General features: G+C 35.1%; 2 protein-coding genes across 20 annotated transcripts in view; one reads left to right on the top strand and one right to left on the bottom strand.

The window, feature by feature from the left end:
- Positions 1-26,498, bottom strand: part of ROBO2 (roundabout guidance receptor 2) — a 1,749,879-nt gene that overhangs the window by 370,280 nt on the left and 1,353,101 nt on the right. The gene's annotated exons all lie outside the window — the stretch shown is intronic.
- Positions 24,289-25,437, top strand: LOC121036442 (glyceraldehyde-3-phosphate dehydrogenase-like). The gene has a single exon (XM_040484960.1). It carries the CDS (start codon positions 24,346-24,348, stop codon positions 25,435-25,437), a length of 1,092 nt encoding a protein of 363 aa, XP_040340894.1. The 5' UTR covers positions 24,289-24,345.

Genomic DNA, 26,498 nt, shown 5'->3' with positions numbered 1-26,498 from the left:
AACTTATATCCGAACTACCCCCTGAACACGGATGTTTACAGCAACTTTATTCATAATTGCCAAAACTTGGGAGCAACCAAGATGTCCTTCATAGATAAAGGACAAACGACGAACTACGTTACATCTAAATAATGAAATACTATACAGCATTAAAAGAAATGAGGTATTAAGTCTTGAAAATACATGGAGGAAACTTAAATGCCTATTACTAAGTGAAAGAGCCAATCTGAAAAGGCTACATACTGTATGGTTCCAAGTATACGATATTCTGTAAAAGGCAAAATCATGGAGATAATAAAAAGGTCAGTGGTTGCCAGGGACTGGCGGGGTGGTGGGGGAAGAGTGAATTGGTAGAACACAGATAATTTTTAGGGAAGTGAAAATAGTTTGTATGATAACATAATGATGGATACATGTCATTATACATCTGCTCAAACCTAGAGAACATAAAACAGGAATAAAATATAATGTAAACTATGGACCCTGGATAATAATGTGTTAGTGTGGGTTCACAAATTATAACAAATATACCACTTTGGTGGGAAATGCTGATAATGGGGAAGGCTATGCATATATGGAGGTAGGAGGTATATGGTAAATTCTGTACCTCCCTCTTAATTTTGCTGTGAACCTAAAACAGCTCTATCTATCTCTATCTCTATCTCTATCTCTATCTCTATCTCTATCTATCTATATCACCTATCTATAATAAGTAATTGTCATGTTCAACTGAACTTGAAAACTCAGTCTGACTTAGATCCACCTCTGGTGGCTGGGAGACCAGAGGGCTAGAAGTTTATCTAATGACTGCTTAAAAACTATTTTGATCTTTTATACATTTTCTGGCTTTGTGATAACTTAAGTCTGAAGAAAAAGGAAAAGATTTATGTTTCTCCATTCACTGATGATCTCAAAAAAAATGACTCCTGTTAATTTAAAAGTATAGACAAGACAAGGAGTCAAAATATGAGAGAAAAAGCACAGTCAACCCTGTTCAAGTGTTTCCTGGAAAAAGGTGGGAAGTGGCAGGTGGTTAACATGTCTACTAAATGACTTGAATGGCTTCCCATTACTACTCAGCAAAGATCTAACTAACTCTGTGTCTTGGCCTAGAAGGCCCTGTGCAGCCTAACTTCTTTCCTTGCTCTTCAGGCTCATGTTACACATGCCTCTCTCCAATCCTTCTTTTCTTTGCCTTCCGGAAGCAGTAGCTGACCTTTCAGCCTTATTAAGCTTTTTCCATGCTTCTGTCTTACCACAGGCCTTTTCTATCTGCCTATAATGTCTCCCCAATGGTTCTTAAACTTTGGATATTCTGAAACTTTCAATGCCCAGGTCATGCTCTGAGCAATTAAATCAGATTTCTAGAGAGGAGATCCAGGCATTAGTAACTTAAAGAAACCCATAATTTCTAACGTCCTTCTGATGTGCAACAAAGTATGTGACCCAGTGTCCTAATGTCTTCAGCTTATCTGCTTAACCTCCAATTGGACTTTAGGTCTCTGCGAATTTTCACTTTCTAAGGAAAACTTCCTTAATTCACAGTCTGGTTAATACCTCTGTGTACAATCTCTCAGGACCAACCACCTTTCCTCATATCACAGGGTTAATATTATATTTATTAGTTGGGTCTACAGTCTCTATCCCAATGTCAACACTAGACTGTACAATCTATGTAGAGAGTGATTGTATCTGCTTTTGTTAGCCAGAGTACCTCCAGTCCCACAAAAACAAACAAAAACAAAATTTGCCAATATCCAGATCCTTAAATTCGTAACGTGTACAGATTTAATAAATCATCTGGTCATCATACAGGTTTGTAATGGTGCTATAAATATACTGACAACTTAGCTTCTAACTTTTAATGATAACATTATGAGATCAGATTATACTGGCAAAGATAATATAAAACAGTGTAATAACACTTTTCAATTCTGGACCCAAGGTATAATCATTTGTATGCACAGGCTTGAATCATCCCTAGTCTCCTTCATTTTCCCCCAGTACAAATGAACGCAATCCACTAATTGTAGATCCGTTGTAACACATTCTGTTAATGCAGTTGTTCGGGAAAAGTGTGATTACATTTTTGTTTGGGTGTATTTTGTAAAAAATCTGCCACGTTGAAAATTTCCTCAGCTGTTGGTTCACAGAGGGTGTCAGACCTGTGGGCTGTCACATGGTCAAATAAGGAAAACAACACAACAGGCATGTTAATTAGTATTGCATAAGCACAGCCATAATGAAGTCTAATTGCTTTGCTGTGGCAGTTTCCATAAGACCCCAAACCCAAACCCGTACCAGTCTTCCGTGAAGAAAAGTCAAAACAATGGGAATTTTTTTCCAAAAAAAAAAAAAAAAAAAAAACTTGTATGCTTTTAAGCATACTGGCTTAACATGCAAATATTCTATAGAGATGTTTGTCTCCTGAATGCTTTTGCTCTATACCACTATCTCTGTACTTTTCTCCTTCTCTGTCACCATCATCCTTTCCACGCACACATTTTTACTAACTGCTGTTCATCTGATTCTTGCCGTCTAAACTAGCTCCCACAATTTCTAAAAACAATTTCATGCTCGGTCAGTTTTGCAGTCTGTATTTGATCTTAGTGTAGAAAAGAGAAAGAACAAAATTTATCACGACACACATAAAATAACCCTGTTCTTCAATAAACCCAAGAACTAAATGGCAAACCTAACAGTTTTTCATGAACCTACATTACTACACACAAGATATCCACTTTTAATCAAATTTGGAGTGATTCAATGAGGAGCTAATAGCCAAATGCCAATTTTATACATAATATCGTCACTGACCCTAAAGGAAAAAAAAATAATAAAGTCTGTATGTGCTTATTTGGTCAGTTTCATTCATGCTTATGTTAATTTAATTCAAACTTTTCAAGGAACAAGGACTGTCAATTACATTAAATTATACTCTAGGGAGAGGCCTTGTGAACAAGTGGATTACAATCGGCAAAAGAAAAAACAAGACATCAAAGCATCTCAGTGATCTGAATTGCCATCATCTTTTAGAATGGCATCCTAAGGAATTTTAAGAGCAGCAGAATATGAGTGGCTCCTCTCAAATATCTAAAATCCTCTAAAAATCCCTGTCCCACATAAATAGCCTTTTACTATGTTTCTTTAAATTTTATTCTTGCAAAATCAATAGTTTGGATTCCGACAGTCTAAAGATGTGAAAGAAATAGCGTGCTTCAAGATTTGAGGAAGGAAAATAAATTCTGAAGTATCTAGGGATTGCGTGTTTCAAAAATAATCCCAGCTTTATTTCTTTTTTTTTTCTTTTCAATAAAAGGAAATGTATCATAAAAGCATTTTGAATTTAAAAAGGAATAAGGGGTTATTGGTTTGGAGGAAGAAGAATAATTCCTGCAGCTGAATTCAGAAATCCATTAAAAGATAATGTTAAAACAATATCTACCCATTTGAAAAGCATGCTGCGATTCCATTTTATGGGATTTTTTGTAAGGGCATAACTCTCTAAAGGGAGCATGTGTTCATAGAGGGGTTTGTGGGTGTTTATGTGTACAAGTGAATATGTGTTACTGTGCATATAATATAGCATCTTACTTTACAAATACTCATGGGTTTATTTCAAGAGTAGAAGGGATTGTATGATGAATCAATTCCATAAAACAATAGCTTAAGAACTCCAGATGTAATGCTTTTGCACTTTGTCTAATAAGCAGAGGGATTTGTCAAAAAGGGCCTTCTTTTCTAAGAGAGTCCAAACGAACATCAACCTCTATTTTTATCTGTTTAGAATTCTAAGTTGTCTTTTGCCTGTACAGAGGAATCAAGAGTGAAACCATTTGCACTTCTATCTTTGCAGCATATTATTCAACATCTAGTAAGGTCCAAAGTTCTGACATATAATTTAAACAAACTCCTGGCTAAAATGCAACGAACAAATAAGAAAAAAAAAAAAAACTAAGAATGTTTCACATAGTTTTCAGGGTACACTTCAAGAACAATAGACTAAATATTTATCCAATACTTTCATGTGAAGGATAAGGGGAAACCGCATGGATAAAATGGAACAAAAGCCAAACAAACAATTTTCAGCATAGTTCAATACATAAACATTGCTTTTAAGTTCCTCTCAAAGTTACAAAATGAGTGTAAGAATAATCTACACTGATGACGTCAAGAAGGCAATTTTATCATATTTGCAAAAAAGATATTGTCTTGTAATTTCAGGTCTCTATGCTCCCATAGTATCTTTGGATATTTTAAATTCATTTTATTTATTAGTATGGAAGATCTGCAAGATGTATAGGATTCATTTAATGAAACATGGTATAAGAAAATGTCTATAGTAAGCTACCAATTTATAAAACACAAAGCTTAATGCATATGCATAGATTATTCACAGATGTTAGAGATTTGTTTAAGAAAAACAGCAACATTTGTTACTTCTAAGAAGGAAATCAGATGCGTAGGGGTTAGAGTGAGAAAGAAACCCAATTTTCCCTATGTAGCTTTTATACTTTTGGTTTTGTACTAATAAAGCGTTATCCTTTTAAAAATAAACAAAAGTTAATGTTAAAAATATATTTGACTACCATTGTAAACCTAGATCTTTATGGAGACTTTTTTTATCTTGCCTTCAAGGAACATGTATGTAGTTTGGAAAAATGAGCGAAAAAGAAAAGACCAATTCTGTCAAAAGTCGCATATTCAGGACACCATATGGGAACAAGGTTGGCCAAAGCAGAGTCCCATTTGATTACAGAGGCGTGTGTGTGTGTGTGTGTGTGTGTGTGTGTGTTGGTGGACTGCGTAAAGCTGTGGAGAGTAATGTAGATGTAAGTGCATAAGTGCTGAAGTGAGGCAAATGGATCAGATGGCAGAAAATTTTTTTTCATGATTGTAAAAGCAATCAGTTATACTAATAAGCAGTTATACTTATTTGATTGTCTTTCCTTTTCTGTCTGTCTTTAATTTTTTTTCTTGTAGTCATTTTTTAAACTCAAGTATAAATACCTACAGTGAAATTCACAAATTATAATTGTTCAGGTCAATGAGGCTGTACACAGTGAGTACCTCGATGAAGATGTGTAACATTACCAGTCTCCTAGAAGTCTTTATTATTAATACCCTTCCCCCATACATGCACACCCAAAGGTTACTGACAGTCTTTTCTATTTCCAAAGATTAGTTTTTCTAGTTGTAGAACTTTAAATAAAGGGATCATATCACACATGCTTTTCTGGGTCTGGCTTCCTTCACTTGTTATGTCTATCAGATCCATTCCTGTTGATGCATGTGGCAACACTTGACACAAAAGGGTTAACCTTTTTAGCCCTTTTGGCTAAATAATTACACATATTCATTACCCAAAAGTGTAAAGCATGGAAGTGAGAAAAGGTTAATTAGGCATTAAAATCTGTGATTTGTATTACACTTTACAATTCACCTTCCTACATATTTCTTATTTCATTTGCCCTGTACAATAACACAGGCTATTGGGAGATACTATTATTATTGCTATTATTATCATTATTATTTTACAGATAAGAGAGTTCGCCTTACTTGCTGAAGCTTTTATTTAAACAGCAAGTAAGGGGTTAATTGTCATTCACACCCAGGGTTTCCACCTTCAAAGTACATGTGGCTATAATACAAAACGACATTATCTACATTATTATTTGAACAAAGAAAATGGAAAAATCCATTTCTCAGCTTCCATGACCTATCATTATTCCTTAGAAAATGTGATGCCAACGCTAGGTAACATTTGTGTCGCATCTACTACAGGTCAGGCCTTTTCCTAAGAGCTTATATTCGTCCATTTAATCATCAGAAAAATCATTGTGAAGTAGGTGCTATCATTATCCCTATTTTATAGTTGAGAAAACTAATGCCCAGAGAGATTAAGAAAACTTGCCCAAGATCACACAGTGAGCTAGTATATCTAGGTTAGTAAACTCCGGTAAAGAGCTAGAGAGTAAATGTTTTAGGTTTTGTGGGCCATACTGTCTTTGTTGTGACTATTCAGTTCTATCCACTGCAGGACAAAAGCAGCCACAGACAGTAAGTAAATTAATGGGCATGGCTGTGTTATAGTAAGGCCTTATTTCCAAAAACAGGCACTGGGTCAAATTTCAGCCCACTGGCTATAGTTTGCTAATTCAGTATATCAATGCTCACAGAATACTTGAAAATACTTTAATGCAAATTCTCAGTAAAACTTAATTTGTGGACGAAGCTGTAGAAACACTTGCAAAACGTAAATATTAAAACATGTTGCAGAAGTAAAGCAGAATATATCTGACCCCAAAAGCATCTAGTTAGCTCGATTCCATCTTAAGTAGCTATTACATAGGGGGTGATTTGAATCCATCAATGCAAGTGCATAGCCTAAGCCAGAATCAAAGGACAAGTGAAAGTGAATTTCCTCTATAAAAAGTTAGCCTCAACCTTTCCTTATATATTTTGCATATGGAACAATCTTTATTCTAGGGCTTGCATAATCAGAATTGTGAAAAGTGTTATATTGGGCAAAGGCTGGATTTCACTGGTCTAGGAGTTAGTAAAGAAAACTAGTCAGGTAGGTTCAAAAGACTCAAATAAAAAGAGCAAAATTAAAATGTATAAATATATCATCATCTGTAAATTTAAATATGCAATTTCCATCATTTTAAAGAGTAGTTGGTGAGTATATTTTTATTTTAGAGATGAAAATGTGTCTTACTCCTATAAAGAAGTCCAAATAATAGCTCTGCCATTTTTGTAAATTGTATGCTTTGCTTGCCCTTGTCTTAGAATCCAGTTTATTTTTAAAACAAACATTCTGAAAATCTTTGATATCACATTCAGCAATCCATCTGCTCCAATGTAAATTCTTTCAAGTGCAGGTGGCCTGTAACGTTGTGTGAGAGCAATTAATGAAGTTTTAAATCTCTTTTGCTCTTTCACGCTCGGCTGGATGGTAAAAAGGGGTCATCATCTTTCATTCTCTAGCTTAACAGTATACACAATTAGATATTTTCGTGCCTTTTCATTTCCCTTTTAGATACATATATTATACATGTTTTCCGGGTAGTTCTAGATGCAGACCAAATAAACTCACCAAAGGAAAATGAAAAGATTAACATATAACATAGGTTACATTAACAATGCTTTAGAAAAGAAAAAAGTGTTATAAAGAAAATATTTCAATTTGACATAATTGTCATTTGTATTTTCAAGATTACAACAGCAACTTAAAAAAAACTTTTTACACTAACACCAATTGTTTAATGGAAAAGTAAAAAAAAAATGAAGTATTTATTATGTTTCATTTCATATGTAAAAATTCTCCTCATGTGTTAGTATAGCATTCACTCTAGTTACGTGATAATTTAATGGCAGATTTATAAATTAATTGATTGGACCCCCCAGTTTTTTCTGATTATATATTATGCTTTGAGCCTAACAGTGACTCAGATCAAATTATGCTTAAAATAAAATGTATTAGAACTTGTTTAATTTATGACCTTATTTGTGTAGATACACTTACTGTAGTTTGCTAAGTGCATTGAGAATTAATTTGTCTGAACCTGAACTCACATTTTATAAGGCAGAGATGGTGTGGATAGCTTTGTGAAGAGCCCACTTGTTTGTTTTAACCTTTAAGATTTGTGCTTCTACATCACAGAGAGAAATATGTCCTCATCATTAAAATCAAATTTGTATGTTAGAGTACATGTCATTTATAGCAATAGTTATGGACACACAGTAAACAATGAAGAGCAAGGAATAAAGTTTCTGAAGGAAGTAGCCCATACAGTAAGTCTTGTCATTCTGGCCACCTACAGAAATGTATCTATAATACCAGTTATCTGTCTTCCAACAACCATACCATCCTCTGTACATACTTATAAATTGTATAAAAATAATTATATTTTCATGTTTTAATTCACTTACTTAAAAAATTCAGTCATAAAAAGAGAGGGGAAACACTAATGAAGAACAACAATGGTTGATTTTTAACAGCTTTAACAGTAAAATATTTGCATTTCAAGGATATTTCTAGCAATTTTTTTAATTTTTATTTATATTTAATGAGTAAAATCTTAACATAGGGACTTAGAAGAGTTATTGTCTAACTGGAGACTTGCTATATTGAAGTCCGGAAAAAAAATCTGTGCTAAAACTGTCTGAATGAAACCTTTTGCTTTTTTTGTTTCTGTAAAAATATAATTTTTTTTAGAAAATCAAAGTCTGGTTTTAACAGAACAAAGGACTATTGAAAATTTCTCAGAAAGTAAAACTAAAGTAGACAGCAAATCTGATCTGAACAACTCAAGACACAGTGCACATTTGGGACCCATCCACTGTCAAGTTGAGGTCATGCTCATAACAAAATGGAAAGTTGCAAGTATCTTCTGCTAGGGTGGTATATGCGACTACTGAATGAACACTTTTTCTAGTAGGTTATGCTGGAAAGTATAAGCACTGCCCATAACGCCTTTTCTAAACAACACTTGATAATCCAGCTAGCTTTACATCCCACTTGATTTCTCTAGAGGCATTTATTATTCTACACCTTTGCATATTCTGGTCCATATGCCTAGAATTCTTTTCATCCCTCAGTTTCTACTGTGCTCAAATGCCACTCACCTAGTCCTTGGACCTAGTGCCAGGCATTCCTTCACTTTAATTCTTAGTTATGCTTTTTCAATGTGGATTTTCACTGGTTTTATGTCATGAGTATACAAAAGCACGTCTAGGGTTAGATAGACGATCGATACAATGAAAAAGAAGGTGAAAACACTGAAAGGAAGAAAAACACATACTTTTTTTAAAGTCAGAATTAAACATCAAATATTACCACTCATAAGAACCTAAAACATATAAAAAAAGCATATTGTTAGTAGGAGCTTCATGAGACCACTTAATTATCTTATTTTCTAGTGTAGGGCTATGATCGAACTAATGTGGAAAAAATATTTGATTTGTTCTATGGATTTATAGCTCTAATAATTCCTTTTGATTACAATATGGAGTAAACATTAAAAGAGTTCATTAGAAAAAAGTGCCCATCCTCTCAGTAGCCAGGTGAAGTGAAATCTGTTCTTAGCTGTCTACTGGAGGTTAGGGGTGATTGAACCAAGAGAAGGTATGATTTCTTTTCTGTAGTTGGAGAGACAAAGCATTCACATACTTATCTACTATAAATTAGCTATAATTGGTTAGATATCTGTTTTGTAGGGTATATAATAAACCAACTACAAATATTGTAGAAATTCAGCAATGAAAAATATCATCGTGACTTAGGCACGTTGGGTAAAGTCTCTGAGCAGGATTGTTCATGTAACCCTTCGGGTGGTGGCAGAGAAAATTTAATGATCATGCATTTATTGGAAGCATAAAAATTGTATAGAAATCAAACGAGAATGAGACATCTGATGAGCAGTGAGAAAGATGCTTTGTATTGTAGAACAGCCCTCAATGCTAAAGATTTGAAATCATAACAGATAGTTAATCAAGAATTAGTAAGTCCCTAAAAGAGAGGAAAGGCCTGACCTACTTAAAGAAATAGTTAAAAAAATGCACTTCAGTTTACATTGAAGCAAATATATATGGCAGTTTTTTTAAAAGTAACCACTGGGTATTTTTTCACTCTCCATTAATAATTGAATATCCATGTGGGCTTGTGTGTATAAGACACCAAAATCCAAATAATCCTCTAAAACACAATTTAACATACATGATAAATTAAGTCCCAGCCACAATATTCTAGTTCATAATATAGACTTGGTAGAAAAACAGACACCAACACTGTTTATTCTTAATATTATTATTTTCTTCTACTTTGAAGTCATAATAACTAGAATGTACTTAGTTTTGTGTTCTTAATATTTAAGAAAATACTGTCTCAAATGGAGGAGTAAAGAGGACTCCACAAGTTAATGTATGTATTCTTGATGCCTTATTTAAAATTTTAGTCCTTTAACTGAAAAAAAAAAAAAAAAAAACTAGCTGGATCTGGACTAGTCCACTAAGGTTTCCAATATTTGCATGCTTAAAAAAATGCATATGCATGAATTTTGAAGTAATCATTATGAACACACCCCACAAGTTAAGCAGAATTTCCTACTATACATATTCAAAATGTCTTTTTCAAATGCTAATTTGTTAATTACAAACTTTTTCTCAAGCTTAACTAAACTCATAGACTTCATTGCAATTCATTTGCATAATGTTTCCAGTATAGGCAATGGCATCATTAAGTGACTGAAATTTTGCAAATGAAAAGGTACATTTTATTAAACCTCAAAGGAATAAGTTTGTTGTTCAGGGCAGTTATACTCAGAAAAGATATACAGCTCTGCAAATTTAAGCAGTTAAAAATAAATGAAGCACTACTCATTTTATATGGTGATAACTATGTGTGTAAGATGTTTTCAGTTTTCGTAGGGCACTATTTAATTATCCTTCACACCTCTCACAGCAACAAATAATCAAGAACACCACTAATAAAATACTGGGGTCTAGAGTCTAAGAAATATGATTAGCATCTCTGACCTTCTGTCTCCTACTCAGTAAAAGTGCTACTGTGAAGGTGAGATGATTTAGTAAGTAGTTAACTAATGCCAGCTGTTATCACAATTATGATTATGACCGTTGTTAGTTTCAAAACAACCAGTTCTGAAGTTCTGAGTTGAAGTCACGTTTCTTGTTTGCCATTTTTTCATCCTGTTGGCTATTTTGTTCTTGTATTTATTGCTAAAATGTCTACAACTGTAAAGGCGGAAAGATAGTACCACCCAAAGCAAGGGTATAATTAAAATTTAAAAAGTAAAACACAAATTAGTCAACTCTTATTTTTATACTCTCTCATTGTGACCACCAGTAAACTTAGCTTTTAAAACCAGTATTTAAAATGCAGCGTGGGTATTATTTTACTTAAATATAAAATGTAAAAGGCTGCTTTTGGGCAAGCAGGTCTGGGCGATGGAGTGTGGAAGGGTCCAGAGCAACTACCTGGCTGAGTACAGGCAGTCCATCAGGTGACCCACCTCAAAATATCCAACGACCTAACTAACTGGTGGACGACTGGTGGACTACTACTGGTAACTAGGCACAGTTACCGAAAAGGGGGAGATTCCATGCATTGCCATACCTCCTCACCTTCCCTCTTTAAAAACAGCCTCCTCTCACTACTTCCTTTCAGACAGCCTCTCCTCTGCCTCCCTGCCCACTGCTCCCTGTGGTGTAGTCAATAAACTTCTATCGCCTTTGTTCTCCTCAGGTGAATTCTTTCACCTTCCATTCCTTTGCCTCCACCTGGTCATTGCCCCAACCTATCAGAGAGGCACCACATTTAGACACGACATAAAATTGGTATAATACAAGTATCTGTTCTATAGTTTGTTGTGAGGAAAAAATTAGAAAATCTATGTAAAGTTAATAGCTTTGTACCTGGCTTCTAGTAAACACAACATACTTAATAGTAATTCATGAATTCTAATCATTCGCATTTCAACAATCTTGCGTAAATTAGTATTATTTGTGAAATCTGCGTGTCTTTGCATTATATTCATTTCCTAGTAAAATGACTCTTCCGCCCAAGATATAATCCCTGAACACACATTTACTTATAGGGTTTGGAGAGATATCAGTTACATGGTAATAGGAAGGCCAGAGCTGAGGTTGGATATAGGATTCTCAAATCATCATTAACATAGTAGGAGCCTACTCCAGGAGCTATTGGAGTTGATTATTATGACAGATAACCTCAGTCCTTTAGCACTGCCTTTTCCATAGATTTACATAGCCTTTTACTCATGGAACAAATATTAACTCTAAATATGTCAGTTATGAGAACCAAAATGTAAGCTCTTTGCTTACAAGGGAAGAGTCTAGCTGTTTCTCATCTCTTCCTATTCTCCATGTACTTTCTGAAATGGATAAAGAAAACTGTGTTCTCATGAATTGTATAATTATTGAAGCATTTCCAGGTGGAGATCAGAGGAGATAATGACCAAGAGAATGACCAAAAAAAAAAAAAAAAAAAAAAAAAAGAAAATCCCTATGCATGAGAATGTGTCCTAACTATAGCTGACACAGCATGCATTCAGAATGGGGAAGATTTCAACGCCAACAGGCAAGCATAGATTCTTGGGGTGGGGGAGGCAAAAATTAGAGTATTTTTACATATAAAAGCACAGCTATACATATAGTACATAAGCAGATATAGTCTATCTGTCCTACTAAGATTTTATAGGCATAGCAATTACGAAAAACTGTTGAAAAAAACTCCTTTCTGAAGTCCTAATGAATAAAAAAAGGTGAGAAATGTTATGCTACAGATATCAGAGTTGTTTTTTTTTTCCCCTCAATCTGTTAACTATTAACACAAAAGGACACACCTAGAAAAGAATAGATACAGATAAAATGTATGGAGAGAATGAAGAGAAACATACATAATTTTTATATACAACATTTAGGGATTTTACAACCTCTCCCTAGATTGTAAAATCAATTCAAATTATATAACATATCCCTAGCACATGGATATGTTTGCACTGCACCATATGTAAAGGAGGAAACAATTGGATATGGTAATTTAGGAAATGCATGCCTCAGTTTGCTTTAACAGCTTCATGTAGACAAAAGTGAAAGCCCTGAAGAACAAGACAATTTAAAACAACTTTTTCAAATACCAGATCACATCTTGTGGTCCATCTAGAGATAAATTGGGAGATAACAGTTTTTAGGACATATTTGATACCATATTGTACACCCAACTGTGCTCCTGGCAAACTCTTGCACCAATTATTTTTTGGCAATTTATACTATAAAGCTTTATTATTTTGTTATGTGGCTAAGAGTCAGAATTTCAGTACTGTAAGCATGGGGAAAACATTCAATAAAACAGGAATAAACTAAGATAAAGAATAGATGCACAAGGGGGGCCTGGGTGGCTCAGTCAGTTAAGTGTCCAACTCTTGGTTTTGGCTCAGGTCATGATCTCGTGGTTCATGGGATCAAGCCCCGCATTTGGTCTGCACTGATAGCACAGAGCCTGCTTGGAATTCTCTCTCACAGTCTTTCTCTCAAAATAAATAAATTAATTTTAAAAAACACAGAGAATAGATACATGAAAGAAAAAAAAAACCTAAAGATATTTGCATTCATATACCAGCTAATTTTTTTTCAAGTGTTCTATTTCTTCACTAGTGGTACTTACAACTGTAAGTACAGAGCAACTCTGCTGGGGGGAGAAATAGGGAAGACATAAAATGAGTGATTATTCAGACAGTGTGCTCTTTATATTTTGGCAGGATCTCTGCATACACTCAAATTCCTCAGTGACCCGGCATCATGAAATGCTAACATTCCTCCTGAGATTTTATCCAAAAAGGTTTTGACATATGATAGTTTTGAATGGCAGAAAATTTAGTTTTGACTTAAAGTTTATAAAAAATTCCCTCATCACACATAATATCTCCTCAAAACGGTGCCTAAAATTTTGTCTTCAAAACAAACCAAGTTTTCAAAGTCAATTACGTAAGTTGGTTTGGTGTGTGTGTGTGTGGAGGGGTATGTGTGTGTGTGCACGCACACATCTGTCTATTGAATTATGAGATATGTTTTCATGTTTCAAATAGGAATTCTAGATTTTTGAAATGTTCTTTATCAAATGATTCAGTTACTTCTCTAACTGTAATGTGAATCCAAGGCGGTTATCAGTAATTCAGATAGTTAACTGAAAAATATCCATGTGTCAATACACTTTTTAAATACATAAAATAATGCCATCCTTGACTTGTTCAAATTCTTAGTAACAAATTTGGATTCATAAATATAGATATCCAACTTTTATTTTTAAATAAATCTTTCTTTTCGTTCTAATCTGAAACAGAAAAACATTGTACATGTCTACTGTCTTACAGGCGACTTTAAATTCATCTCTTTGACTCAGTTTATGAATCCACAAAATGATGCTGTATGACTATCCATTCTACGTACTTATTTTTAAAATTGTTCATAGAGAGAAAGAAAGTACTTAGTAAGAGAAACATGATGATGTTTACGAAAACAGTTTGAAAGAGATGCTACATCTTAAAATTCATTCTATCTATTTCAATCCCTAGCTTATGATTTTATTTTCTTTTCCAAGATGGAGAGCTTTTAAAAACATCATTAAAATGAACCTGGATCTCAGAATATTCATTAGGCAGCCATCCATGCTGCTATTTCAAAGTGGTTGGGAAGTGACAGGTACAGTTGTTACCCAACCCAATGACAGATAGGTTTTGCTAATTTTCAATGTCAATTCTAAAAATTTTATTTTCATGAGTTAATATAAAACATTTTTACAATATATACAAGTGTAATTTTAATAAGTGGCTAGCACTCCCCATCTGTCTGACAATAAAGCCATTTAAAAAGAGTGAAACTAGAAGAATCATGCCAAGTTATTTGGCTTTAGTGCTTCTTAGACAATAAAAAAGAAAAAAAATAGACCATATGTTTCCTAATTTTCCCACAACACTTTATATGCAAATTTGGATATGAATGCATGTATTTTATATGCACTTGTGTGATAAATTTTTCTTGGGAAAAAAGTGCTTAGTTTGGTTAAAATTTTATACTTCAATTTATTCTGTTCAAATGCTCACATTGCAACCAGAAGAATATATTAGGGCTGTAAATTATTCCATTAGTAACTTCATTAATAAAATGTTAGCATGGCTTTAATTTATGGGCAAAATCAGAAAAAAAGTCAAATTATCTAGATAACATTGACGTGACAGTGAAATAAAAGTTTTTAAAACCCTATTTGTATATAATTGCCATGCAATAAAAGTAACCAATTTTAGTAAAGAATTGGATGGATCTTGAAATTTCTGTAGTGTGATACAATAACCACCATCCTCATGATACAATCATAATAAAGAACATTTCCATCAACAACCACACAGTTCCCCTTTGACCTTTGCAGTTATTCCTCTCCCTGAAACCACGGATCAGCTTTCCATCCATACAGTTTTACCTCTTTGAAAAGTTTGTATAAATAACACCATAAGGCATGTAATTATTTGAATCTAGCTTCTTTTATTTAGTATAATGTTTTAACAGTTATCTGTTATTCTGTATCAGTAGTTCCTTATTTTCCTAGCTATGCAGTATTCCATTATACAAGTATACCACAATATACCACAAATGTATACCCACTTATTGATACTTAGGTCATCTCTAGTTCCTTACCATGATGATTAAAGCTGTTATTATTGCAGTCACAAACAGATACATGTGTAGACATAATCAACATTTCTCATGCATAAATATCTACAAGTGGAAGTGTTGGATCATGGTAAGTGTGTTCTTCAGGAGAAACTGCCAAATATCTAAACTCTACTGTTTCGCCTCCCCATTAACAATGTATCAGAGTTCCAGTTGCTCTAAAATCTCAACAACGCTTGATATTGTCAGTCTTATTAATTTTAGTTAACTTAGTGTGTAGAATATTTCATTGTGGTTTAATTTAATCATCTCTAATGACAAGAGTGAGCACCTTCTCATGTGCTTATTTGCTACACATAGGCATTCTTTGGTAAAATGCCTTTGCAAATTTAAAACATTAACTGAGTTGCATATTTTCTTCTTATTGAGATGTAAAAGTTAGTATATGTTTTTAAAATAGTCCTTTCAAAAGCAAGCATTTAATTTTTATGAATTCTAACCCATCTTTTTTATTATGATTTAACAACTTATAAGAAAATCTTTGTTTACCCTAAGATCATTTGATTTTTCTCTCTTTTTTTCCCTTTTTAAAATTACAGTGTTAATAAGCTCTTTTATTTAAGCTAGGATCCGTTTTGAGTTAACATGTATGTAGGGCACTCAGAAATGGGATAATAGTAAAGGTTTTAAAATTTGTTTTTAAAATTAAGTAATTAATTATATATATGTATGACAGAACTATTTGTTGAAAAGACCATTCTTTCCTACATTGAATAATCTTGATACATTTGCCCAAAACCAATTAACCATATTTACAGGGAACTATTTCTGGATTCTATTCTTGATGTCTATCATCATATCACTATTACACAATCTTGCTTACTGTAGCTTTACAGTAAGACTAGAAATCAGATATGTAAGTCATACATCTTTGCTCTTTTCTACAATTGTTTGGGTAAAGAATACTTATTTATTTATTTATTTATTTATTTGTTTGTTTGTTTGTTTGTTTGTTTATTTCAGTAATTTAAAGAAGTCATCCTACTGTCACGTTAGCATGCATAGACTACGAGGAGAATTTACTCTCACTTTTATCATTGTTCCTTTTTAAGTATTGTGTCTTTACTTCTAGATTCCTAAAAGTCTTTTTTTCCCTAATCAGAGGTTTTCAATCATTTGATTATAATGTACCTTGACATGGTTTTCTTCAGAGTTATACTCCTTCAGCTTTGTTGAGCTCCTTTAAATCTGTCAGCTCGTAGTTTTCATTAAATTGGGAAATTTTCTGGCTATTACTTTCATAACTACTTGCTCCATCCTTTTAATTCTCTACTTCTGGAACTCTACATAGAGGCTGACTTGCTTGGTATTGTCCCACTATCAAGTAATACTCTGTTCATTTTCCCCCCAATTTCTTACTTCTGTGCAAATTCTGAATATTTTCATGTAACAGTTCTTTTAGTTTGCTGATGTTTTCTTCTTCTTTTTCTCTTAGTCCTCCTGTTAATCTCATTCAGTGGATTTTTTCATTTCAGCCATCATATTTTTCATCTTCAAGAGACGGATCTTTTTACATCTCCCATGTTTCTCCTTATCATGTTCATGTTTTCTCTACTTTCTAGAACATATGGGATCTGTTTATGACTGTTTCAACTTCACTGGCTACTAGTTCCATTATCTATGCTGTGTTTAGGATTGCTGCTGCTGCTGCTGGTTCTTCTTCTTCTTCTTCTTTTTGGAGAAAGAGAGGGTGGGGAGGAGCAGAGGGCAGGGAGAATGAATCATAACCAGGCTCCACACCCAGCGCAAAGCATGACACAGGCTGGATCTCACACTGTGAGATCATGTCCTGAGCCGAAAGCCAGAATCAGATGTTGAACTGACTAAGCCACCCAGCTGCCTCTAGGATTGCTTATAATTGATATTATCCTGGATATGTGTCATATTCCCTGCCTTTTTGCATGCCAGGTAATTTGTGACTGAATGATGAACACTACCAATTTTAAATTATTTCCTACTGGATTTTTGTTGTAATCCTTTAAATAATGTGCAGTTAAGGGAAATCAGTTGAATGCTTTTGAGGTTTGCCTCTGATCTGTTAGGACAAGTTCAAGCCAGTTTTAGTGTAGAACTAATTTATCTCTACTACTCAAGTGATATTCTCTTGATGATTCTACCCATTGGTGGGAACATAAACTTTTCCCAGCTCTGTGTGAGTACCAACAGTTTTGGTATTAGGTAGTTTCCTTCCACTTATGAACTGATTGCCACTAAGCCAAAGATTTCAGGGGACCTCTCTGCAGTTCTCTAAAGCTCACTCTCTTCCCCTCCACCTTGAAATTTCTTCTCCACTGCTTGTAAATGCTAGATACACCAGACTGTCCAAAACATGATCTCTTTGTTTCATCTCAGTGAGACCAAGAGGCTCATCTGGGCTGCCTTCTTTAGACAGTAGTCTGGAAAGTACCACCAAGAAGAAAGTTAGAGAAACTGAAAGACTCATCTTTTCTGTTTCCCTTTCCTCACACATCACTGCCTTGAACTTCTTCCTACCCAACACTGAAAAAGCACTGTTTTGTATATGTTGTCTGGTTTTCTAGTTGCTTAGGGTCAGAAGATAAATTTGAAGCATCCATCCATTATAACTGAAATTAATTTTCATATAGCATCACTGATAATGATACCTTATATACATTAAAAAATAGTTCTTTTTATTCATTGGCTTTGCTTCCTAACAGTTATTTTTATAAAAATATTATTTCTCAATATTTAAGAACTATTTGTCATAACTTGTGGTTACTATTATTTTTAATGTGATTTTGCTTTTTATCAAGCATGAGTTTATTTTTTTAGCATACCCCTACATCTCAAAAGAAAAAAAATTAAACATCATGCAGGACAAAAAAGTACCTTTTATGGCCATTTTGAAGATTTAAAAAAAGACATAGCACATAACAGTATAAATTAAGGCACAAAAATGTTTGAATATTTGAAACAAAACAAGTAAGAGTAGATAAAAAGACCATTAGAGCCAAATTAGAAACTAGCAGAAAAGCCTTAAAAAGAATAGAAACCATAAAGAGTAAAAACCTGAAACTATCCTAGAGAAAATTTCATTTTTGCTATAATTGTGTATAATATATTACCTACACTATGGTAACAGCTTTGTAAAACTTTTAGAATTATTTTTTTTTGTTTTTCTGTGTATTAAGACTGAGATTCATGCATATTCTTCAGCTATAGTTGGAATTATCCAGTCATGATTCCAGCACTTTAGCAAGGATTATCCATGCTTAAGTCTGCCGGACAAGAGAATTTGCAGACATCTTCTACCCTTTAAGAAAAGACTCTGACTTAAAAATCTCCATGTAACAAAACTTTATTTCATAAATAACTATGAAGTTTCTTACAAAGATAAGCCACAATTACAGTAATGAAACTGTGATAACTTATGATAATGATATACGTGGAGCAGAGTAACTAATGGATACATGCTACCACTTTTATATTAACTTGAACCCTACATTTATAAATCTTTCCCCATCACTACCAATTTTTCATTTTGATTAGAAAGCTTGGATTCTTTTTCAAACATTTTTCAAACTAGTGCAATTTAAAGTATCAGTTGCACGAATTCTCCATCTATGGGTTTAATTAAGATGGCAAAGCAAGAAGGTCGAGAGAAAAAGGAAAAGAACGTTTTCATTCACGTGGCGTAAAATCATAGCCACCTGCACTCTGTTTGCAGGGTTACTAACCCAAATGAAAAGCTCAGAATTAAGTACTTCCTTCTACACTCTGCAGGGAAGTGTATCACAGAGTGAGGGAAGGAGCCATTCTTCACCACTCACACAGGCATGCTAAAAATAGCACTCAACCCTCTTGCTGCAAGAACTTGTTCAGAAGATAAAAAAGGCTGTTGGTTAACCATAAGGAAAAAATTCTCAAAATGATGAAACGACATGAAAAAGGTAAAGTCAGGTTCCATGGGAGCATCTAATTTTGCTACAAGGAAGTTGGTTGTTAATGTGTAATTAAGGGCACCTAAAACCCACAGTAAAAGAACACCAGCCTACATCTGAGCAGTACTTAGATTTTTTTTTTCTTTTTTGCTTGTGATTCTATCTCTGACTTCATTATGTTTTGTACAGGGGCAATAAAAAAATGTCACTAAAAAATTATTGATGTGATTCTGTAGTGAAAGACTAAGAATAACACACTTCAGAGAATCTAATCACAGTTTACGCTTACTTCCTTACTCGGTGCTGATGTTTCCTTGATCTTTCAGCTGTTGCTTCTAAATACTTTTCAGGTTAATGCTTGACACACTCACTTCTGTCAGGAGATGGTACCATGTTTTTAAAATGTTACATAAAACAAACATATCCTCCATAATGCATTATATCTTTCTATTCTAACTTTACTAGTGTATTTCTTTCTGCTTTTGGAAGGCTTCCAACTGTTGAATATTTTTTTAGGAATTATTAGAGAAACATTGAAAATATTCAGGTATCACTGTAGTTTATACTGCAAGTTTTTATCAGCAGAGAAGGTAATCTTGTTTAATATTATATTCCCAACCCCTAACACAGAGCAGCTCCTGAATAAATATTTGTTGATCTACTGTATACATTAAATAGAAGATATAAAATAATAGGCATAATGCATAATTTTTACACAAAGAAGGTGAAATTTCTGAAGGCTGAAAATGTAAAAACCTATCCTACATGTGCATTGATAAAATGATATTTCTTACATAAGAGTACAAAAAAAATCATCTTAACTATGATATATAGTCTCTATTAAGCTAACTCTAAATTTTCCTTAAATATTTTGCATGTCATTTCAAACACAAGTGACTATTCTTATATCATTTATGTAACTTTTGTATTACTGTAAACACATCAGCAGCAATCTTCAAACATGATTGATTAGGGATTCTTGTTTATTATGATAATATGTTGAACCACTGAGTTCAATATTGAGGCATTTTAATTGATATGTTCAATGGTGTAACTTAATGCGATACCAGATACATAATTCTGAGAAGCAAATTATATCTGAGTGGCTCCATTTTCTTAGTGACTATGTCAGAATGTGACTGGGTCTCACTCTGGCGATAACAAGATTACTTGTTATTTTGTGGGCCAGCATAAAAAGTAGGTCAAAAGCTGCAAGTCTTTCTAATGTGAGACAAGAATGTTTAATCAGAAATGGTATTGACTTGAGCATTCTAGAATGTTCTTAAAGAAAAGGTTAATTTTTGGTTGTTTCTGAGGAGTACTAACATTACAGCTACAGAATTTAACTACGGAAGTAATGGGAAATGAAAAGTGATATAGAAAATAGAATAAATGAAGGTAACTACTTAATTCTCACTTGTACCAGCTTTGGTTGATACAGTTCAATTCTTAAAATTTGAATTCAATTTAAAACATAATTTTGCATTTTTATACTTTGAAATGTTTCATGTGCCATTTGTTACGTTTAAATTTTAATTAGAGGGCTTTAAAAGATTAATATAATTTGCAATGTAGCTTTCACTTATTTTTAAAACACACAATGAATTCTAGCTGCCAAATTATAATTGAGAAGCAATCACACCAGGCCAGAGAAAAGCTCTTCTGCCAACACAATTTCTGAAAACTATCAAGATTTTTTCTAATATATGGGAACGATGATATCAGTGATTCATCCATGCTTATTAGTAATCTCAGAAATATATATTATAGATGATCATCCCTTATGCTCCGCTAGATATAGGAAACTTGGGAATTTTTCCTTTAAAATGTTGGTCCCTTTACAGGCAGATATATTGACGCTTTATCTTGGAAAACTCCTTGCTCACCATGTTTTCATTAGAATTCCTAAAACTATGGAACAGTAACCTCAAAGGGGATTGTTTATTAGAGTTTTCTAGGCACCTTATATACTTGTGACTTGCAAATGAATTCTAAATGAATACTAGAAGTGCCAAAATCCAAAAGAATAGCCCATGTGGAAAAAAGATGTATCAAAGCCTAAAGGATTTATGTTTAAATTATTGAAATTCAGTTGTGGATGCATGGCTTATTTATGGTGATTTTCTTTCTGGCTGCATTGTATGCTCTAAGTCTACTGGGTTTAGGACAGAAGACAATGACTTCTTTTCTGTATATTTTAATATTTTTTCTACATCACTTGTCCATGTTGATAAGACTAGTGACTCAAAAATGAAAAATTTTCATGTAGCATATGTGTAAGTCAACTTCCTTTTCATCTGTCCTTTAACTGACTCTGAGATCTGGATTTTCACCGCAGAGTGAGGAAAGCATTCGTTTGTTAAAGAAGAAAAGTTATGAACACATTTTTTATACCAATAAAGGAAATGCAACCAAATATAGTGAAAACGAAAATGTTATAGACCTAACCAATATTTGATGGAACTATTGCATAAAATATATCTTGCACACACCATGAACACTGTAGTAGCAAGCTATGTAGAAGCAGAAGTGTTTTATGGGAAGCTTATTATCACAAACACAAAAGTAGACAGAAGTATCTTATTGCTCTTTGTATAGATGGGTGGTGCCCTGGAGAAACCTAGGGTCCAGCCAAGAATCTATGGCTGTTTCATTCTTCTTACACACCTCTGGCTTCTTCTCGGTTGCTGCAAAATCTGCCAAGAACTGTCCTCAGAAGAGGAGAAAGAAAGTAAATATGAAAATACTTTAGACTCTGCATTAGCTAAAGACGTATTCGTGTTGCCTGCAATGATGTTCTTTCTGAATTCTAGGGAAGACTCTTTCTTAGACCTTATCCACCTGATGGGCACAAGCATATGTCAACTTACTGACTGGCTTTCCTAAAATAAGGTATAGTTTACTGATAAGCATGGCATCAACTAGTATTCCTTCATTTTTCTCTGTTTGATGGAAAAATATGAAATTAACACAGTATGTACACAGGAACTTTTTCTAGTACTATGGTCATTGGTTTTCTCCCAAGTGGCATATGACATGACCCAGAAAGCATACATTACGGGAAGATTCCAGTGCTAATGTTGAGAATTCATAATCTCACGGTGTGAAGCCTTTCTTCTGGAATTGACTCAGATAAAAAATTAGAGTACACTCAGTATTTAAAACATACACTGTACTTTCCCCCCATTATTTCATATAAATGTCCTCATATCTTTTTTTAAAACTTGCTTCTGGGTAGGAATTAAAATATATGCATTTTTCATTGAGCATAGGCTCCATTTTTTATTAGAGAAAAAAGAAGACCCAGACAAAAGAAGCTAATTAAAAAACACTAAATGTTTCTCTGGTGTGGTGTGTGAACAGTCTTTAAGAATTATGTTATAACAGTAAGCTGTAATTATAACATGGTATAATAATGATATAATTCAGCAAGCTAAAAGCAATTCTACTATATCCAAATACAGTAAATACCCAGCAGGGAAAGCATTTTACAACAACTTGCTTTCCTGTTCTATGCAGGTCATATAATATTTATCTTTTATTTCACCGAGTGTGATCATGATACAAAATAATGTGCTCTGTTGTACAGAAAGGGTTAAGTTATGGCCTTTGTGAGCCATTAGTTGGAGATTTATTGGGGGAGTTAGTGAGTCTATAGTTCAATATGTGGTGATTGAACAAGGACCATAGGTGCAGAGACGGGGAGAGGAAGAGAGCTGAGGCAAATGACGTCCCTAGGGCTTTACAACATATGGCCCATCAGTCAAGGGTCAAGCCCCCTCACAAATTGCATGCACTTTACATAGCCATCTGCATCAATAAATTACTACTCTTCTGTGGCCAGGCACTAATGCATGAGCAAGAAGGATCAGCCTCACTTACAAATAAACTGTTTTATTTATTCTTGTTCATTTTGGCCCCATGGTGTGACCGATCTTTCCACAGTAGAATTTTTTTCCCCATGGTCACTTCAACCCACTAACACACACCCTAGCTTTTAAAAATGTACACTTGTCTTCTGCAGAATGATAAAATATGCCTTATAGAGTAACCAAGGTGCAGGTGAAACAGGTCAGAATGCCCATGAGAAAGTGCACCTGGGAAGAGGAAACTTCAGCACATTCATTTATCTTCTTTCTCTCCACTGAGATTCCCCTTGATGCCCAATAGCTGGCTGGCTGGGGAGAACTTCCAGGAATACTGTACTCCGCAATTTTAGATGTTGTTCACTTGCAAACGAAGACGGTCAGCATGAAAGCAACTAGTTCTTTTGACTATCAAAGCAGAGAACTTTTGAAACTGGAAGTCCTAACCACATTTGAATGGGCATACAAAATTGATCTCATTTGGGATGCTTTTTGTGTACTTTCAGTTATTAGTTTTATTGCCCTATCTCTATTTTTTTTATGTTTTCCCTGCTTTTACACAAAAATACTGAAGTTTTGTGAGTCTGACAATATCTGTTATATTTAAAATATGACAAAAATATATAATACTTGGCACCATATCAGAAGCCAACACTTCTGAAAAAGTATAAATATTGGAAAAGTTCATCAGTTTGTAGCTATGTGATTGGCTGGTGGTACATTTAAAAAGCCAACTTTTTTTTTTCTTCATAAAACCAGGATATTTGGGGAGGAAAAAAATGGAAAAGAGTATGAGGAGGAAGACGTGCCTACTTTGAGCCAGGCATTGTGATTCTCATAAATCACTCCATTTAGTTCTTGCAACAATCCTCTGATGTGGGTGTTTGTTAGCACTATTTAACAGATGACAAAATTGAGGATTAAGCAATATTAGGGGATTTTCCCAAGATCACACAGTGAGAAGAGGTGAAACAGGGATTAACAGATAGTTTTGCCTGGTCCAAAATTCACCACCACTCATTCTTCAAAGAAAACAGAAGGCAAGATGGAGGGAAGCTGTGAGGTCCGTCGAGGAACTGTGTGGAGTCATGGAATCCCAAGGGAGGGAAGGCCCCCATATGCAATATTGCTCAACCCCTCCCTGCTACTTTCACCTCATCTGTACTAAGAAGTACTCACAGGGAACAGAAATGGGGGAGGAACAGCAAGCAGCTCAGTTAAAAAAACAAAAGCAACAGGCTCTCTGCTCCTCCCCGTTCGACAGACAGCCACATCTTCTGGTGCAGTGCCAGCCGCGTCCCCGAGACACGATGGTGAAGGTCGGAGTCAACGGATTTGGCCGTATTGGGCACCTGGTCACCAGGGCTGCTTTTAACTCTGGCAAAGTGGACACTGTCGCCATCAATGACCCCTTCATTGACCTCAACTACATGGTCTACATGTTCCAGTACGATTCCACCCACGGCAAATTCCACGGCACAGTCAAGGCTGAGAACGGGAAACTTGTCATCAATGGAAAGCCCATCACCATCTTCCAGGAGCGAGATCCCGCCAACATCAAATGGGGTGATGCTGGTGCTGAGTATGTTGTGGAGTCTCCTGGGGTCTTCACCACCATGGAGAAGGCTGGGGCTCACTTGAAGGGTGGGGCCAAGAGGGTCATCATCTCTGCCCCTTCTGCTGATGCCCCCATGTTTGTGATGGGCGTGAACCACGAGAAGTATGACAACTCTCTCAAGATTGTCAGCAATGCCTCCTGCACCACCAACTGCCTGGCCCCTCTGGCCAAGGTCATCCATGACCACTTCGGCATCGTGGAGGGACTCATGACCACAGTCCATGCCATCACCGCCACCCAGAAGACCGTGGACGGCCCCTCTGGGAAGCTGTGGCGTGATGGCCGAGGGGCTGCCCAGAACATCATCCCTGCTTCTACTGGCACTGCCAAGGCTGTGGGCAAGCTCATCCCTGAGCTGAATGGGAAGCTCACTGGCATGGCTTTCCGTGTCCCCACCCCCAATGTGTCCGTCGTGGATCTGACCTGCCGCCTGGAGAAAGCTGCCAAATACGATGACATCAAGAAGGTGGTGAAGCAGGCATCAGAGGACCCCCTCAAGGGCATCCTGGGCTACACTGAAGACCAGGTTGTCTCCTGCGACTTTAACAGTGACACCCACTCTTCCACCTTTGACGCTGGGGCTGGCATTGCGCTCAATGACCACTTTGTCAAGCTCATTTCCTGGTATGACAATGAATTTGGCTACAGCAACCGGGTGGTGGACCTTATGGTCCACATGGCCTCCAAGACCACCAGCCCCAGCAAGAGGAAGAAGAGAGAGGCCGTCAGCTGCTGGGGAGTCCTTGCCCTAGTTCATCACCCAACACACTTGAGAATCTCCTGACCTCCAGTTTCCATCCCAGACCCCCTGAAGAAGGCGAGGGGCTTGGGGAGCCCTACCTTATCATGTACCATCAATAAAGTATACTGTATCCAACCAAAAAAAACAAAAACAAAAACAAAAACAAAAGCAACAGAGATAAGAAAAAATGCACTGTAGGTGGGAATGCAAACTGGTGCAACCACTAAGGAAAACAGTATGGAGTTTCCTCAAAAAATCAAAAATAGGAATTACCATATTATCCAGCAATACTACTTCTAGATATAGATCTGAAGAAAATGAAAATAGTAACTGCAAAAATACATATGCACGCCTATTTAATTGTAGCATTATTTACAATAGACAAGATATGAAAAAAAAAAAAAAAAAAAAAAAAAAAAAAAAAAACAACCCTAAATGTCTATCAGTGGATGAATGGATAAAGACATGTTGTGTGTGTGTGTGTGTGTGTGTGTGTGTGTCTGTGTGTCTGTGTGTGTGTATAGTATACAATATTCCATATATATATATGCACACACACATATATACATACACAATGGAGTATCATTCAGTCATAAAAATGAAGAAAATCTTGCTATTTGCTATACATGGAATGGACTTTGAGGGCATTATACTAAGTGAAATAAGTCAGAGAAAGACAAATACTATGTAATATCACCCATAATTTTTTAAATATTTATTTACCTTTGAGAGAGAGACACACACACAGAGTGTAAGCCAGGGAGAGGCAGAGCGAGAGGGAGACAGAATCTGAAGCAGGCTCCAGGCTCTGAGCTGTCAGCACAGAGCGTGACACAGGGCTCAAACTCACGAACCGAGAGATCATGACCTGAGCTGATACATACGGAATTAAAAACAAACAAACTAAACAACTTCACAGATACAGAGAACAGATTATGGTTGCCAGAGGAAGGGGTGGGAGATGGATAAAAATGGGTAAAAATGGTTAAAAGATACAAACTCCCAGTTATAAAATAAATAAATCCTGGGGAGGTAATGCACAGCATGGTGACTGTATTTAATAATACTGTATTATATATATGAAAGCTGTTAAGAGAGTAGGT

This window comes from Herpailurus yagouaroundi, unplaced genomic scaffold (genome assembly GCF_014898765.1).
Source record: "Herpailurus yagouaroundi ecotype Mexico unplaced genomic scaffold, PumYag 162, whole genome shotgun sequence".
Lineage (NCBI taxonomy): Eukaryota > Metazoa > Chordata > Mammalia > Carnivora > Felidae > Herpailurus > Herpailurus yagouaroundi.
The sequence above is the reverse complement of the archived record's forward strand: the minus strand, read 5'-3'. Positions and strand labels throughout refer to the sequence as shown.